Raw genomic sequence first — 17,747 nt, forward strand, 5'->3', positions numbered from 1 at the left:
TGGCCGGTATCGGCTACTCCAGCTGCATGGTGAGCACAACAGGCTGGCCGGTATCGGCTACTCCAGCTGCATGGTGAGCACAACAGGTTGGCCGGTATCGGCTACTCCAGCTGCATGGTGAGCACAACAGGCTGGCCGGTATCGGCTACTCCAGCTGCATGGTGAGCACAACAGGCTGGCCGGTATCGGCTACTCCAGCTGCATGGTGAGCACAACAGGCTGGCCGGTATCGGCTACTCCAGCTGCATGGTGAGCACAACAGGCTGGCCGGTATCGGCTACTCCAGCTGCATGGTGAGCACAACAGGTTGGCCGGTATCGGCTACTCCAGCTGCATGGTGAGCACAACAGGTTGGCCGGTATCGGCTACGCCAGCTGCATGGTGAGCACAACAGGCTGGCCGGTATCGGCTACTCCAGCTGCATGGTGAGCACAACAGGCTGGCCGGTATCGGCTACTCCAGCTGCATGGTGAGCACAACAGGCTGGCCGGTATCGGCTACTCCAGCTGCATGGTGAGCACAACAGGCTGGCCGGTATCGGCTACTCCAGCTGCATGGTGAGCACAACAGGCTGGCCGGTATCGGCTACTCCAGCTGCATGGTGGGCACAACAGGTTGGCCGGTATCGGCTACTCCAGCTGCATGGTGGGCACAACAGGCTGGCCGGTATCGGCTACTCCAGCTGCATGGTGAGCACAACAGGCTGGCCGGTATCGGCTACTCCAGCTGCATGGTGGGCACAACAGGCTGGCCGGTATCGGCTACTCCAGCTGCATGGTGGGCACAACAGGCTGGCTGGTATCGGCTACTCCAGCTGCATGGTGAGCACAACAGGTTGGCCGGTATCGGCTACTCCAGCTGCATGGTGGGCACAACAGGTTGGCCGGTATCGGCTACTCCAGCTGCATGGTGGGCACAACAGGCTGGCCGGTATCGGCTACTCCAGCTGCATGGTGGGCACAACAGGCTGGCCGGTATCGGCTACTCCAGCTGCATGGTGGGCACAACAGGCTGGCCGGTATCGGCTACTCCAGCTGCATGGTGAGCACAACAGGTTGGCCGGTATCGGCTACTCCAGCTGCATGGTGAGCACAACAGGCTGGCCGGTATCGGCTACTCCAGCTGCATGGTGAGCACAACAGGTTGGCCGGTATCGGCTACTCCAGCTGCATGGTGAGCACAACAGGCTGGCCGGTATCGGCTACTCCAGCTGCATGGTGAGCACAACAGGTTGGCCGGTATCGGCTACTCCAGCTGCATGGTGGGCACAACAGGCTGGCCGGTATCGGCTACTCCAGCTGCATGGTGAGCACAACAGGCTGGCCGGTATCGGCTACTCCAGCTGCATGGTGGGCACAACAGGCTGGCCGGTATCGGCTACTCCAGCTGCATGGTGGGCACAACAGGCTGGCCGGTATCGGCTACTCCAGCTGCATGGTGAGCACAACAGGTTGGCCGGTATCGGCTACTCCAGCTGCATGGTGAGCACAACAGGCTGGCCGGTATCGGCTACTCCAGCTGCATGGTGAGCACAACAGGCTGGCCGGTATCGGCTACTCCAGCTGCATGGTGGGCACAACAGGCTGGCCGGTATCGGCTACTCCAGCTGCATGGTGAGCACAACAGGGGTTGGTCCCAAATGGCACCCTATTTCATACTGTATGTACAGATGCTGTACCTTAATTTGAGCCTGCTTCTCACAGCAGAAAAAAAGTCCTGCTGCAACAGGAAATGTCAATTATTATGTGGATTTTAATTCATGGACATTTAAGTAGGGAAAATCAGGTCTGAAATGTTAAAGTGGAAATTACAAACGTTAGAAGCTTTTTAATACATTGAATTCACAAAAATGAACATTTCCTGCTGTGCAGGAAAATTCTCTGCAACAACAGAGTGATTAAATTAAGATAGCAGATCTGTAGTGCACTACTTTTGACCAGAGAGGCAGAGCCCCAATAGGTCCTGGTCAAAAGTAGTGCTGCACTTTATAGGTAAATAGGGTGCCATTTGGGATGCACAGTCAACTAACTAACAATACACATTCCCACCACACACAGGGACTAGTTTCTCAACTAACTAACAATACACATTCCCACCACACACAGGGACTAGTTTCTCAACTAACTAACAATACACATTCCCACCACACACACAGGGACTAGTTTCTCAACTAACTAACAATACACATTCCCACCACACACAGGGACTAGTTTCTCAACTAACTAACAATACACATTCCCACCACACACAGGGACTAGTTTCTCAACTAACTAACAATACACATTCCCACCACACACAGGGACTAGTTTCTCAACTAACTAACAATACACATTCCCACCACACACAGGGACTAGTTTCTCAACTAACTAACAATACACATTCCCACCACACACAGAGACTAGTTTCTCAACTAACTAACAATACACATTCCCACCACACACAGGGACTAGTTTCTCAACTAACTAACAATACACATTCCCACCACACACAGGGACTAGTTTCTCAACTAACTAACAATACACATTCCCACCACACACAGAGACTAGTTTCTCAACTAACTAACAATACACATTCCCACCACACACAGGGACTAGTTTCTCAACTAACTAACAATAAACATTCCCACCACACACAGAGACTAGTTTCTCAACTAACTAACAATACACATTCCCACCACACACAGGGACTAGTTTCTCAACTAACTAACAATACACATTCCCACCACACACAGGGACTAGTTTCTCAACTAACTAACAATACACATTCCCACCACACACAGGGACTAGTTTCTCAACTAACTAACAATACACATTCCCACCACACACAGGGACTAGTTTCTCAACTAACTAACAATACACATTCCCACCACACACAGGGACTAGTTTCTCAACTAACTAACAATACACATTCCCACCACACACAGGGACTAGTTTCTCAACTAACTAACAATACACATTCCCACCACACACAGGGACTAGTTTCTCAACTAACTAACAATACACATTCCCACCACACACAGGGACTAGTTTCTCAACTAACTAACAATACACATTCCCACCACACACAGGGACTAGTTTCTCAACTAACTAACAATACACATTCCCACCACACACAGAGACTAGTTTCTCAACTAACTAACAATACACATTCCCACCACACACAGAGACTAGTTTCTCAACTAACTAACAATACACATTCCCACCACACACAGAGACTAGTTTCTCAACTAACTAACAATACACATTCCCACCACACACAGAGACTAGTTTCTCAACTAACTAACAATACACATTCCCACCACACACAGAGACTAGTTTCTCAACTAACTAACAATACACATTCCCACCACACACAGGGACTAGTTTCTCAACTAACTAACAATACACATTCCCACCACACACAGAGACTTCTTTCATCTGGTTACCATTCTGGTGTTTGGTTGGGACTGCTTTCATCTGGTTACCATTCTGGTGTTTGGTTGGGACTGCTTTCATCTGGTTACCATTCTGGTGTTTGGTTGGGACTGCTTTCATCTGGTTACCATTCTGGTGTTTGGTTGGGACTGCTTTCATCTGGTTACCATTCTGGTGTTTGGTTGGGACAGCTTTCATCTGGTTACCATTCTGGTGTTTGGTTGGGACTGCTTTCATCTGGTTACCATTCTGGTGTTTGGTTGGGACTGCTTTCATCTGGTTACCATTCTGGTGTTTGGTTGGGACTGTTATTTATTTCTTCTGCTTGTCATGAGAAACACTCGGACGATGGTTGAAGGAATATTTTGACTTCATGTTATTATTCAACATACAAGGAACCTCCTTCCATGCCCCTTGATTTGTCACAATGTTGCTAGACTGTTCCTAGAATGTTTTCAAAAGGAACGTTCTCAGGAATTAGAAACACTGGAACACAGGCTGTTCCCTGGCCTGACAGAAATGTTTTGGGAGCCAAACATTGTCAATGGGGTGACGGTTAAGGCCTAATGTTGAGGCTATAGATCTGTGGTGAAGGCAAAAAAATAGACCAGGGCCCGACACAATAAACCTGTTGACTAGATTTCCAGGTAAGTTGAAAACAGCTCCATGCATGTAGAATGCATATTTGAATATGCATAAATATGCATCAAATCAGTCAACAGTGTTAATATGGCTCCTAGTGTTGTTAACAGGTCCTGCACCAATGACTGTGGACGTGTTTGGAACCTGACCTTAAGCCCTGAGGCAAAGAAGAACAGCAGAACATCTTGCAGAAGTAGACTGGTGTAGTCTAGCAGTCAGAATCAGTCAACTCGGTTTAACCATGCAGGAGGTCATATTAACAGCATAGTTAGAGATCACTCCATTATCAACGTTTGTCTGAATTAACTTTTTAGTCACCTCATGTCTGGTAAACAGAGATACAAAACAAACTGACTCGTACACCTGTGTGGCTCGAGAAGGCTAGAGGTTTGTGTGTGTGTGTGTGTGGTTAAGGGAACGATCTCTATGTAATGTGTGAGAAGTAGTTGCACACTCCTCTCTCCCCTGTGTTGGCATAACGTATGCACTGACACCCTATTGGTTAACACTGCTAGGGCCTCTCGAGTGGTGCAGTGCTCTAAGGCTGTGCCACTAGAGATTCTGGGTTCATGTCCAGGATCTGTCACAGCCAGCCGCGACCGGGATACCCAGCGTCACCCTATTGCTTAACACTGACACCCAATTCATACTCATTCTGTCTGTCAGTGCTGGTCTCAGGGAGCTGCTATAACAATATTTAAAGGGATAGTGTGATATTTTGGCAATTACTTACCCAGATGTCCCTGCATGCAGTTTGAAGGAAGTTTAATTTAGTTTTGCGAGTTAGCGCTGCTAACTGCTGCTACTTGCTGTTTTATTATATGCATAGTCACTTCACCCCTACCTACATGTACAAATGACCTCTAACCTGTACCCCCGCACTATGACTCAGTACCGGTATCCCCTGTATATAGCCTCATTATTGTTATTTTATTGTGTTACTTTTTTATTATTTTATTTTTTACTTTAGTTTATTTGGTAAATATTTTCTTAACTCTTCTTGAACTGCGCTGTTGGTTAAAGGCTTGTAAGTAAGCATTTCATGGTACTTGTTGTATTTGGCGCATGTGACAAATAAAGTTTGATTTGATTTGCAATGACTGGAAGTCTACAGGTGCAGCTAGCATGTTAAATACTGCATTAACCCTGTCTTCCTTCCTCAGGTGCAGCTAGCAGGTTAAATACTGCATTAACCCTGTCTTCCTTCCTCAGGTGCAGCTAGCAGGTTAAATACTGCATTAACCCTGTCTTCCTTCCTCAGGTGCAGCTAGCATGTTAAATACTGCATTAACCCTGTCTTCCTTCCTCAGGTGTAGCTAGCATGTTAAATACTGCATTAACCCTGTCTTCCTTCCTCAGGTGCAGCTAGCATGTTAAATACTGCATTAACCCTGTCTTCCTTCCTCAGGTACAGCTAGCATGTTAAATACTGCATTAACCCTGTCTTCCTTCCTCAGGTGTAGCTAGCAGGTTAAATACTGCATTAACCCTGTCTTCCTTCCTCAGGTGCAGCTAGCAGGTTAAATACTGCATTAACCCTGTCTTCCTTCCTCAGGTGCAGCTAGCAGGTTAAATACTGCATTAACCCTGTCTTCCTTCCTCAGGTGCAGCTAGCAGGTTAAATACTGCATTAACCCTGTCTTCCTTCCTCAGGTGCAGCTAGCAGGTTAAATACTGCATTAACCCTGTCTTCCTTCCTCAGGTGCAGCTAGCATGTTAAATACTGCATTAACCCTGTCTTCCTCAGGTGCAGCTAGCATGTTAAATACTGCACTAACCCTGTCTTCCTTCCTCAGGTGTAGCTAGCATGTTAAATACTGCATTAACCCTGTCTTCCTTCCTCAGGTGCAGCTAGCATGTTAAATACTGCATTAACCCTGTCTTCCTTCCTCAGGTGCAGCTAGCATGTTAAATACTGCATTAACCCTGTCTTCCTTCCTCAGGTGCAGCTAGCATGTTAAATACTGCATTAACCCTGTCTTCCTTCCTCAGGTGCAGCTAGCATGTTAAATACTGCATTAACCCTGTCTTCCTTCCTCAGGTGTAGCTAGCATGTTAAATACTGCATTAACCCTGTCTTCCTTCCTCAGGTGCAGCTAGCAGGTTAAATACTGCATTAACCCTGTCTTCCTTCCTCAGGTGCAGCTAGCATGTTAAATACTGCATTAACCCTGTCTTCCTTCCTCAGGTGCAGCTAGCAGGTTAAATACTGCATTAACCCTGTCTTCCTTCCTCAGGTGCAGCTAGCATGTTAAATACTGCATTAACCCTGTCTTCCTTCCTCAGGTGCAGCTAGCAGGTTAAATACTGCATTAACCCTGTCTTCCTTCCTCAGGTGTGTTTCTTTGTGGCTCTCTACTACAATGTCATCATCGCATGGAGTCTCTTCTACATGGGCAACTCCTTCCAGTATCCTCTACCCTGGGAGCAGTGTCCCATCAACATGACCACCAATAACACTGGTATTCACTAGCTGTGTGTGTGTGTGTGTGTGTGTGTGTGTGTGTGTGTGTGTGTGTGTGTGTGTGTGTGTGTGTGTGTGTGTGTGTGTGTGTGTGTGTGTGTGTGTGTGTGTGTGTGTGTGTGTGTGTGTGTGTGTGTAGTTTCATATTTTGTCCCCACAAGGTTAGTTGTGTGTGTGTGTGTGTGTGTGTGTGTGTGTGTGTGTGTGTGTGTGTGTGTGTGTGTGTGTGTGTGTGTGTGTGTGTGTGTGTGTGTGTGTGTGTGTGTGTGTGTGTGTGTGTGTGTGGTACATATCATGCTTCTCCTTATTTGTGTTTAGATGTGCAATGGACACATTGTATTCTACAAGAGCAAGCTTTGTGTATGTAAACTATATAAATCTCTCTCCCTCTCTCACGTCCTCTCTCTCTCTCCCTCCCTCTCTCTCTCTGTCTGTCAGTAAAGGAATGCTCAGGTAGCTCCCCAACCTCGTACTTCTGGTTCCGGAAGGCTCTAGACATCACAGACTCCATCGATGAGTCTGGTGAGTTTAACCCCATCATGACGGGCTGTCTGCTGGCTGCCTGGGCCATCGTCTGTCTAGCCATGATCAAAGGCATCAAGTCCTCTGCCAAGGTAAGGACGCTCTCAGTTCATCTTTTTCACAACATATAGCATGTTACAAACAGTGTAACGGGTCACCACCTGCCTTGACCCTCAGTAGTGTCGCCCCCGGCAACCACTAACCATGATTATGGTAGGCTAGTAGTTAACACGCTAGCTGTTGAAGAAAGCGGATGAATTCTGTTTTTGGCAAATGTTACTTTAAAATTGTTTCATGTTAATGTTAATGTCCTCCTTCGTTGACCTTGTCTTGTTAAATGTTTTTTTTCATGTATAGTTTTTAAAAGAGAATGTAGAATGTCATTTGATAAATATTGATTTAATCCAATATCTTATGGTACTTAGTCTGTGTCCATGAACCCAGCCCTATATCTACCTATAGGTCAAGTTAAAGATACATTCTGAAATTGGAAAAAGAACAAAACGGCAACCCCACCACCTGTCCCGGTATACAGCTGAGGAATGGGGCTGGAGAAATACAACCTCTCCCAAATCCATAGACATATTTTAGAATCTACATTAAAAGGACTGATGGTTCCTAATTTAAATTGTAATTCTCTTCTCCATAGGTGATGTATTTCTCCTCAGTCTTCCCCTATGCTGTGCTGTTCATTTTCCTTGTCAGAGGCTTGATGCTGGATGGAGCCATGGAGGGAATCGCCTACATGTTCTACCCTAAAGTAAGTACAATAATAACAATAATAATAATATATTTAATTGATTTTGTGCTTTTAATTACAAGTAGAATCTCAAAGATGTACAAAGATGCTTAAAAACAAGAATTAAGCACTCTGGAGAAGAGGACCAGAGAGGACTGGAATTTCTATTCACTTCCTGAATTGACAGAATATAAATAGAGTAGAATTTAGTCTTACGCTGTCACTCTCTCTCTCTCTTTCTCTTTCTTCTCTCTTTCGTCTCTCTTTCGTCTCTCTTTCGTCTCTCTTTCGTCTCTCTTTCGTCTCTCTTTTTCTCTCTCTTTTTCTCTCTCTTTTTCTCTCTCTCTCTCTCTCTCTCTCTCTCTCTCTCTCTCTCTCTCTCTCTCTCTCTCTCTCTCTCTCTCTCTCTCTCTCTCTCTCTCTCTCTCTCTCTCTCTCTCTCTCTCTCTCTGTGTCTCAGATAGAAATTTGGGCTGAGGTGCAGGTGTGGCGGCAGGCAGCCACACAGGTGTTCTTTGCCCTGGGCCTGGGCTACGGCTCTGTGATTGCCTACTCTTCCTACAACCCCATCCACAACAACTGTCACCGTGACGCGCTCATGGTCTCCTGCATCAACTTCATGACCTCAGTGCTCGCATCACTGGTGGTGTTCGTAGTGCTGGGCTTCAGGGCCAAGAACATTGTCCTGAACTGCATCACCCAGTAAGTATGGAGTCAAGGGGTGATTGTGTGTGTGTGTGTGTGTGTGTGTGTGTGTGTGTGTGTGTGTGTGTGTGTGTGTGTGTGTGTGTGTGTGTGTGTGTGTGTGTGTGAGAGAGAGAGAGAGAGAGAGAGAGAGAGAGAGAGAGAGAGAGAGAGAGAGAGAGAGAGAGAGAGAGAGAGAGAGAGAGAGAGAGAGAGAGAGAGAGAGAGAGAGAGAGAGAGAGAGAGAGAGAGAGAGAGAGAGAGAGAGAGAGAGAGAGAGAGAGTTAAAGAGAGAGAGAGAGAGAGAGAGAGAGAGAGAGAGTTAGAGAGAGTTAAAGAGAGAGACTGTTTGTAGATCATGGAACTGAAAAGGTATGTGTAATGTCTGCTGCACATCTCATGGTTCTGTTGATGTTACACTCCTTGACTCATGCTGGGGAAGGTTTCAGCCCAGTTTAAAGGGATAACTCCCTTCAATGAAATAAGGCCCTCTCATTTAAAATGTGTTTGCGTGTGTGTCTCAATAGTGTTGAATCTCCTTTCCTTTAAAGGGATAGTTCACCCAATTTACAAAATCACATCGCTTTCCATAGACTTTCCTGCAGTCAAATGACCAAGTGGCCTCATGGGTGGAATGTTATTTATATTTTTCATAATTTCATAATTTATAAACATAATTTTTTTTAAACCTGCAGAAAATCTGGTGTTTCTATGTCAACGGTTTTGTTATATTTCTGTCTTCTGTGATGTACATAAAGTGTAATATTGGAATGCAAACTCAAAATGTAATACATTTCAACTCTATATTTGACATGGTACAGGTGTCTTTTTGTTAAAGCCCATAACCATGTGTGTGACGTGTATACTTTTGTTTCAAAGTAAATTTGTTTAAGACTACCAACAAACATTTTGTATGACCCGGATTTAGCCCACTGCAGTAAAAGGTTCATCTGTAAGCAGTCTATGGATAGGGTAAGACAGCTATTCATGCTTTGCTTTTGTTTGCCTGGTCACTGTCTCCAAGTGCTAACTTTTTAGCATTTGTGCCACAAAACCAATGCAAGTCTATATCTCCTGTATTAGCATTTTTCACGCTTCGTGTCCAGATCATCCTAAACTGTCGACAATTGATTGTGTAGCTCCGTGTTTCCCAACTCCGGTCCTCCAGTACCCCAAACAACACGCATTTTTGTTGTAGCCCCGGACCAAAAACACTAATTCAACTTCTTGTTGAAGTAGAATCAGGTGTATATGTCCGGGGCCACAACAAAAATGTGTACTGTTGGAGGAGCGGGGTTGGAGGACCGGGGTTGGAGGAGCAGGGTTGGAGGAACGGGGTTGGAGGAACGGGGTTGGAGGAGCGGGGTTGGAGGAACGGGGTTGGAGGAGCAGGGTTGGAGGAACGGGGTTGGAGGAACGGGGTTGGAGGAGCAGGGTTGGAGGAACGGGGTTGGAGGAACGGGGTTGGAGGAGCAGGGTTGGAGGAACGGAGTTGGAGGAACGGGGTTGGAGGAGCGGGGTTGGGAAACGGGGTCGGAGGAGCGGGGTTGGAGGAACGGGGTTGGAGGAGCGGGATTGGAGGAACGGGGTTGGAGGAACGGGGTTGGGAAACGTGGTTGGAGGAGCGGGGTTGGAGGAACGGGGTTGGAGGAGCGGGGTTGGAGGAACGGCGTTGGAGGAGCGGGGTTGGGAAACGCTGGTGTAGCTCAATGAAGTTACTTTAACAGGATTTGAATATAAAGTGTGAAAAATGCTAATAAAAATGCCATTTGGAGACAGTGGCCAGTTTAACTAAACCAAAGCATGGACTGCTGTCTTGTGTTGTCCATAGACTGCTTACAGGCTACTGAAAGCAAAATGTAATTTTGTTATTTTGGATGAACTATCCCTTTATAAAGCATGTCAATATTATGGAAACATATCCAAGACATGTCCATATGTACACTCTTAGAAAGAAAGGTGCTATTTAGAACCTTAAAGGGTTCTTCAACTGTCCACGTAGGAGAACCCTTTGAAGAACTATTTTTGGTTCCAGTTTCTACATGGAACCAAAAAGGGTTCTACCTGGGACCAAAAAAAGGGGTTCTACCTGGAACCAAAAAGGTTCTCCTATGGGTCCATCTGAATAACCTTTTTGGAACCTTTTTTTCTAAGAGTGTAAGCATACCTTCAAATAAAGTATAGCGATGTACCTGAAGGGAATTTCGATATTGAGAGCTTGGAATTATCATGTTCTATCTGCAATTTTACCCAAATTGAGTTCTGGACATTTTCTTGTTCTGTTCAATGTTCTCTACCTATATAGTACTCTAAATACCCCAATTCATGTTGTTAAGTGAATAAGGATATGAGATAGAAATTGCTCACACCATTCAAAACAATAAGGGTTGGTAACTTTAAAGCCAATTATCTCAGAATCAACTTTTTACAGAAGGAACCTTATAATTCTAAGCTCAGGCTACGTCACCTCCCACCCTTCAGAAATCTGGGCCTGTTAAACGACATGGCCACACATGGAAGCAACCATCACTGGTGGCCGTGGTTCAACATGTCTGATCCTGCCTCCGTCACCATACCTGACTACAGAGAGTGGTACCATCACTACGGCTCCCAGGTGGGGACAAACATCACCGACTGTGACCTGGATGAGGAGATGAACAAGGTGAGGGTTATATTAGGTTTTAGGGGGCTTGTGGTTCAAATCCTATTTTCAGAAATAATGGAGAACGGAGTCCTTTGTAATGTAGGCACAAAGTTATTTATAAGGAGCTGTCTTTACCTCCTTCTGTTTCCCCTACCTTGTATTCCCTCTCTTTCTTCACCCCTTACAACCTCCTGTTAACACATTGCCCCCCTCCCTCATTCTCTCCCCCCCTCCCTCGTTCTCTCCCTCATTCCCTCCATCCCTCCCTTGTTCCCTCCCTCCCTCATTCTCTCTCTCCCTTGTTCGCTATCCCACCCTCCCGTGTTCCCTCCCTTGTGCCCTCCCTCGTTCTCTCCCACCCTCCCTCGTTCTCTCCCTCCCTCGTTCTCTCCTTCGTACCCTCCCTCGTTCCCCCGTTCTCTCCCTCCCTCCCATGTTCTCTCCCCCCTCCCTCCCTCGTTCTCTCCCTCCCTCCCTCGTTCTCTCCCTCCCTCGTTTTTTTCTCCCTCGTACAGGTTACAAATATCAACATATTCCACATAAAATACAGGTTACAAATATCAACATACTCCACATAGAATAAAGTGTTTGTCCCTCTTGTCTCTCTCTAACCCCCAGGGTGTGGAAGGGACGGGCCTAGCGTTCATTGCCTTCACAGAGGCCATGGCCCAGTTCCCTGCCAGCCCCTTCTGGTCCACGCTCTTCTTCCTCATGCTGCTCAACCTGGGCATGAGCACCATGTTCGGCACCATGCAGGGGATCCTCACCCCCCTCATGGACAACTTCAGCCTGCTAGGACGCCACCGGACCATGCTCACTGGTAATACAGACATATTCACACACACCAATGCACCAATACACAAATGCACCCACGTGCGCACACACACTCAACTAAATGTTTCAAAGACAGACAAAGAGCACAACTACAAACTAAAACAACAAAAAATATAACAAGTACTTATATTTTTTGGTGTTTTAGTTTGTAGTTGTGCTCTTTGTCTGTCTTTGAAACATTTAGTCCGTGTGTCACTAAATAGCTGTGTTCTTTGTCATTATGATTCAGTGTGTCACTAAATAGCTGTGTTCTTTGTCATAATGATTCAGTGTGTCAATAAATAGCTGTGTTCTTTGTCATTATGATTCAGTGTGTCACTAAATAGCTGTGTTCTTTGTCATGATTCAGTAGGTCACTAAATATCTGTGTTCTTTGTCATTATGATTCAGTGTGTCACTAAATAGCTGTGTTCTTTGTCATTATGGTTCAGTAGGTCACTAAATAGCTGTGTTCTTTGTCATTATGATTCAGTAGGTCACTAAATAGCTGTGTTCTTTGTCATTATGGTTCAGTAGGTCACTAAATAGCTGTGTTCTTTGTCATTATGATTCAGTAGGTCACTAAATAGCTATGTTCTTTGTCATTATGATTCAGTATGTCACTAAATAGCTATGTTCTTTGTCATTATGATTCAGTATGTCACTAAATAGCTGTGTTCTTTGTCATTATGATTCAGTGTGTCACTAAATAGCTGTGTTCTTTGTCATTATGATTCAGTGTGTCACTAAATATCTGTGTTCTTTGTCGTTATGATTCAGTGTGTCACTAAATAGCTGTGTTCTTTGTCATTATGATTCAGTGTGTCACTAAATATCTGTGTTCTTTGTCGTTATGATTCAGTGTGTCACTAAATATCTGTGTTCTTTGTCGTTATGATTCAGTGTGCAGCTGTGCTCTGGGCTTTGTGATCGGACTTTTGTTTACCCAGCGCTCGGGGAACTACTTTGTGATGATGTTCGATGACTACTCTGCCACCCTACCCCTGATCATCGTGGTGGTCTTTGAGACATTCGCTGTGGCCTGGGTTTACGGAGCTGACCGGTAAGACGTCCAAACGGGTTTACCAATACCAATGTAATAGTAGAATACCAATGTAATAGTATAATACCAATGTAATAGTATAATACCAATGTAATAGTATAATACCAATGTAATAGTATGATACCAATGTAATAGTATAATACCAATGTAATAGCATAATACCAGTGATGTACAGTACTCCTTTCTTTGGATAATTTATTCATGTTTTCTTTTCTATGTCACATTGCATTAATTACAACAAATATTTGCGATGTCCCTCCGTAATACAGTATGATCCTGCCTACTTTCTGGATCATGTCCCACGCAGTTTTTGAATTGGGCTTCAAGAATATAAAATCAAATTCATCAAAATGCAGCCATTTAAGATTTACACTGAGTGTACAAAACAATACCTGCTCTTTACATGACAGACTGACCAGGTGAATTCAGGTGAAAGCTATAATCCCTTATTGATGTCACTTGTTAAATCCACTTCAATCAGTGTAGATGAAGGGGGAGACAGGTTAAAGAAGGATGTTTAAACCTTGAGACAATTGAGACCTGAATTGTGAATGTGTTCCATTCAGAGGGTGAATGGGCAAGACAAAATATTTACTGTAAGTGCCTTTGAACGGGGTCTGGTAATAGATGTAATAGACACCGGTTTGAGTGTGTCAAGAACTGAAAACGCTGCTGGGTTTTTCACGCTCAACAGTTTCCCAATGTATAAAGAATGGTCTACCACCCAAAGGCCATCCAGCCAATTTAACACAACTGTAGGAAGCATTGGAGTCAACATGGGCCAGCATTCCTGTGGAACGCTTTTGACACCTTGTAGAGTCCATACCCCAATGAAATGAGGCTGTTCTGAGGGAAAAGGGGGACAACTCAATAGGAAAGTGTTCCTAATGTTTTGTATACTTAGTGTATGTAAAATGATATTTCTATTCATGGTTTAATTTACTTCTAACTGTTGCCTTTCATGAAGGTTTTCGATTGCGTTTTCTTTTTTGTAATTGAAAACCTTCATGGGTGGCACTGGGTAGAAGTAAATTAACCCATGATAGAAATATTATATTACATACATTTTAAATGACCGCGTTTTGAGGAATTTGATCATATAATCTTGAAGGCCATTCAAAAACGGCGTGGAACATGATCCAGAAAGTAGGCGGGACTTTCATACCATATGGTGGAAATGATTTCTGTGTATGTATGGTGTTATACAGTGTAGGAACAGATTGTTACATAGTACTTACAACTCTGACACCTAGTGGTAGTTTGTGCAATTACACATTGAATTGTCATGTTTTCCAATGCGATTATGGTATAAAGTTTAACACACTATGGTATAACGACTTTGTTGTCGAAAGGGGGACTGTCTTAACTTTACTGCCAGTCTACCTTTCCAATCCCATATCAACCCCATAGCCCTGGGCCCTAGGCACTTGTGTAGATCTGAGAGGATTGGATAGGTGTAAGCAATATGGTGGTAGCTTTCACCTGACCTCTGATCTAGGTCAAAAATACACAGGTTAGGACAACGTAGTAATTCCATGCGAAGCGTTCTAAAATAAACAAGTTCATTGGTCCAGCAGCGTTGCTGATTCTACAGGATTAGTATTGTAAATGTGACCAGCGGTCAGGACATTAAGTAATAAACACATTTAAATGACTAGGATGAGAGAAAAACAGTTATGTACTTGCTGAGTAGTTAGCTGAAACTTTCTGCAATGCTAACATCCACTTCCAGTCATTTTCGCTCGCATTGCTCGTCCCATTGTTTAGATTTGTTTCCGCATTTATGCAACGACTTATGGGATATTAGAATCCTCTTGTCCTAACTTGTAGATTTTCAACCTTTTGTATTTATTTTTCTAGTGAACCTTTGTTTTAACAGGGAAGACATATTGAGACCTACGTCTCTTTTACAAATGTGCCCAACATAATACAACATCGTAATATATATATACAGTACCAGTCAACGTTTGGACATACCTACTCATTCAAGTGTTTTTCTTTATTTTACTATTTTCTACATTGTAGAATAATAGTGAATATATCAAAACTATGAAATAATACATATGGAATCATGTAGTAACCAAAAAAGAGTTAAACAAATCAAAATGTATTTTAGATTCTTCAAAGTAGCCACCCTTTGCCTTGATGATAGCTTTGCACACTCTTGGCATTCTCTCAACCAGCTTCATGAGGAATGCTTATCCAACAGTCTTAAAGGAGTTCCCACATATGCTGAGCACTTGTTGGCTGCTTTTCCTTCACATGGGGTAGCATGTTCGATCTAATGAGTGAACATGTAGTTCATCTGAAACATTCTTACGAGAGTTTGGAAACAACATGTGTTTAGTTTTGCCCATATTAGAACAGGTTTTAAATCAGCAAGGTATTCCTGCATAGCTCTAAAATCTGACTGTAGTTTTAACACATCCAGATTAACAGTTGGGGCATTAGCAAACATAATTAAAAAGAAGAAAACATTTTTCTAACCTTTATTTAACTAGGCAAGTAAGTTAAGAACAAATTCTTATCATCCGCATATAGATGAAGTTTGCATTTTTTTTACAGATTGACCAATGGTGTTTATATATAGTGAAGAGAACATGTCCCAAAATCAACCCCTGTGGTACACCTTTATGTACTTCAAGACATTCAGACTAAACCCCATCAATTATGATGGCCTGACTTCTGTCACTAAGATAATCATGAGACCATGAACAGGCATCAGAGCTCAGCCCTATCGAGGACAACTTACATAATGATCAGATTTAGCCTTTCTGATTTGTCGTAGACAATGATTCCTCAGTTGCTTAAAAACTTACCAGTGCAGGCCTAATCATGTGTTCCTGGCCTTGACCCAAGCATCAACTGTTTTATGAATGACTTCTGCAACTTCCGGAGTGTACCAGGCTTTCGATTTACTTTTAACCCTTCATTTTCTGAAGGGAACATGATTATCCACAACACTATTGAAGACATCTGCAAAATGTCTCAAAGCTAAATCAGGTTCAGAGATATCTGAAATACAATCAAGCCTCTGATAGGCTGGGTGGAATTGTTGCCATATTGTGGACAGCTATCTAATCCTCTAACATCTCCACAAGAGTCTAGCGGGCTAGAGGCTATAGGGGTTGGTTTGAGATTCAGGATCTGTGATGAGGACATATCTAGCATCTCATCTCCTCCCTAGCTTCTTGGATGACATTGAGATCATGCTGAAATGGCGCCCCCCGGTGCTGTATAAGTACCTGTGGAAGTACGTGTGTCTGTTTGCTATGGTGGGCCTGCTGGCGGCAAGTCTACTGCGAATGGTCTTCAAACGACCGACCTACACAGCCTGGAACCACACCACGGTGAGATACCCCTACAATGGCCCTGGTCCCTGTTCCTGGCTGGCTAGATGGAGGGCTTCCTTTCCTTCCTTCCTTTTGACCTTCCTAACTTCCTTCCTAACTTCCTTGAAGTACATTATTCTCTCAATTGCTTGATTACACTCACGTTCTTTTCTTCACTCTCTTCTTATACCTCCCTTCCCCTCCCTCCCTCTTTCTTTCTTTCTTTTCTCTCTTTCTTTTCTCTCTCTCTTTCACTCTCATCCCCCGATACAAAGTGCTATCTAGAACCTAAAATGATTATTTGACTGTCCCATTGGAGAACCCATTGAAAACCCTTTTTGGTTCCAGGTAGAACTCTTTTGGTTCCAGGTAGAACCATTTTGAGTGCCACACACTGTAGGTGCTCAGATGCAATAATTGAATAACCTAATAACCAACGTTTGGACAGACAAGCTGTCTTCATCAGGGTATAATGACAAACACTGCGGGGTGACTTGTTTATATAGTGTCAAAGAACACACACGGGTGTCTGTAATCATAGCCGGGTGTGGCCTGATATCATTGGTTAATTCTCAGATATAAAAATAACATACCAAAAACATGAATGGATAGCATACGATCATAGATACAATCTGGCTACATAAGCCTACAAACATTTACAATAGCAAAATCACAATAATCACAAGAATGGCTTCAGATCAAAGTCTACATTGAGACCGAAGGGAGCAAGGGTCTATAAATGAAAGCCTCTCGTTTTAACAATAAATTGTCGAGGTCACCCCCTCCTAGCGAGGGTGACATGTTCGATGCCGATATAACGTAGGGACGAAATCGAGTGGTTTGCTTCCAAAAAGTGGGCTGTAAGTCGAGTTTTTGCACCTTATTTTGCTACGATGCTCCGAGATTCATACTTTTAATTTGCGTTTTGTTTTACCCACATAATTTATACCACAAGGACAAGTTATAAGATAAATAACTGCCTTAGTGGAGCACGTGATAACACCTTTGATTGGGATCTGTTTCCCTGTTTGGGGGTGTTTGAAGGATCTACATTTATAAGTGCCATTGCATTGAGCACAGCCATTACACTTGTAGTTTCCATCCAGTAGGGGCGCACATAGACGTTGTGCGGGGATATCTTGGGGTGGTAAATCAGAGTTTACCAATTGATCTCTGAGAGTTCTGCCCCGCGAGAATACGATCAAGGGAGGGTTCGAAAACACATTACCGATACTGTCATCGGATCTTAGAATGTGCCAATGTTTGTGAACGATTCCCTTAATTTGTTCAGAGAACTTTGAATAGCGGGTAGTTAGAACGCAAGAATGCTTCTTTTTGCGAGACTGTCCCTGAAAAAGATCATGTCACCCTGCAGTGTTTGTCATTATACCCTGATGAAGACAGCTTGTCTGTCAAAACCTTGGTTATTAG

The 17,747-nt window shown here is 44.0% G+C and overlaps 1 protein-coding gene across 2 annotated transcripts in view; it reads left to right on the top strand.

Moving 5' to 3' along the window:
* The window catches only part of slc6a16a (solute carrier family 6 member 16a), a 38,997-nt gene that overhangs the window by 13,160 nt on the left and 8,090 nt on the right, over positions 1-17,747 (top strand). The window contains exons 1-9 of one of the 2 annotated variants that reach the window (XM_038988336.1): positions 1,416-1,613; positions 6,391-6,517; positions 6,958-7,133; positions 7,691-7,801; positions 8,241-8,482; positions 10,946-11,126; positions 11,727-11,928; positions 12,825-12,984; positions 16,172-16,334. In XM_038988336.1, the coding sequence (XP_038844264.1) occupies positions 1,611-1,613; positions 6,391-6,517; positions 6,958-7,133; positions 7,691-7,801; positions 8,241-8,482; positions 10,946-11,126; positions 11,727-11,928; positions 12,825-12,984; positions 16,172-16,334 (1,365 nt within the window). In that variant the 5' untranslated portion in view covers positions 1,416-1,610. Of the gene's footprint in view, positions 1-1,415; positions 1,614-6,390; positions 6,518-6,957; positions 7,134-7,690; positions 7,802-8,240; positions 8,483-10,945; positions 11,127-11,726; positions 11,929-12,824; positions 12,985-16,171; positions 16,335-17,747 lie in introns of those variants that run through there. The other variant, XM_038988335.1, reaches the window with a different exon arrangement.

Source organism: Salvelinus namaycush, chromosome 3, assembly GCF_016432855.1.
Source record: "Salvelinus namaycush isolate Seneca chromosome 3, SaNama_1.0, whole genome shotgun sequence".
Lineage (NCBI taxonomy): Eukaryota > Metazoa > Chordata > Actinopteri > Salmoniformes > Salmonidae > Salvelinus > Salvelinus namaycush.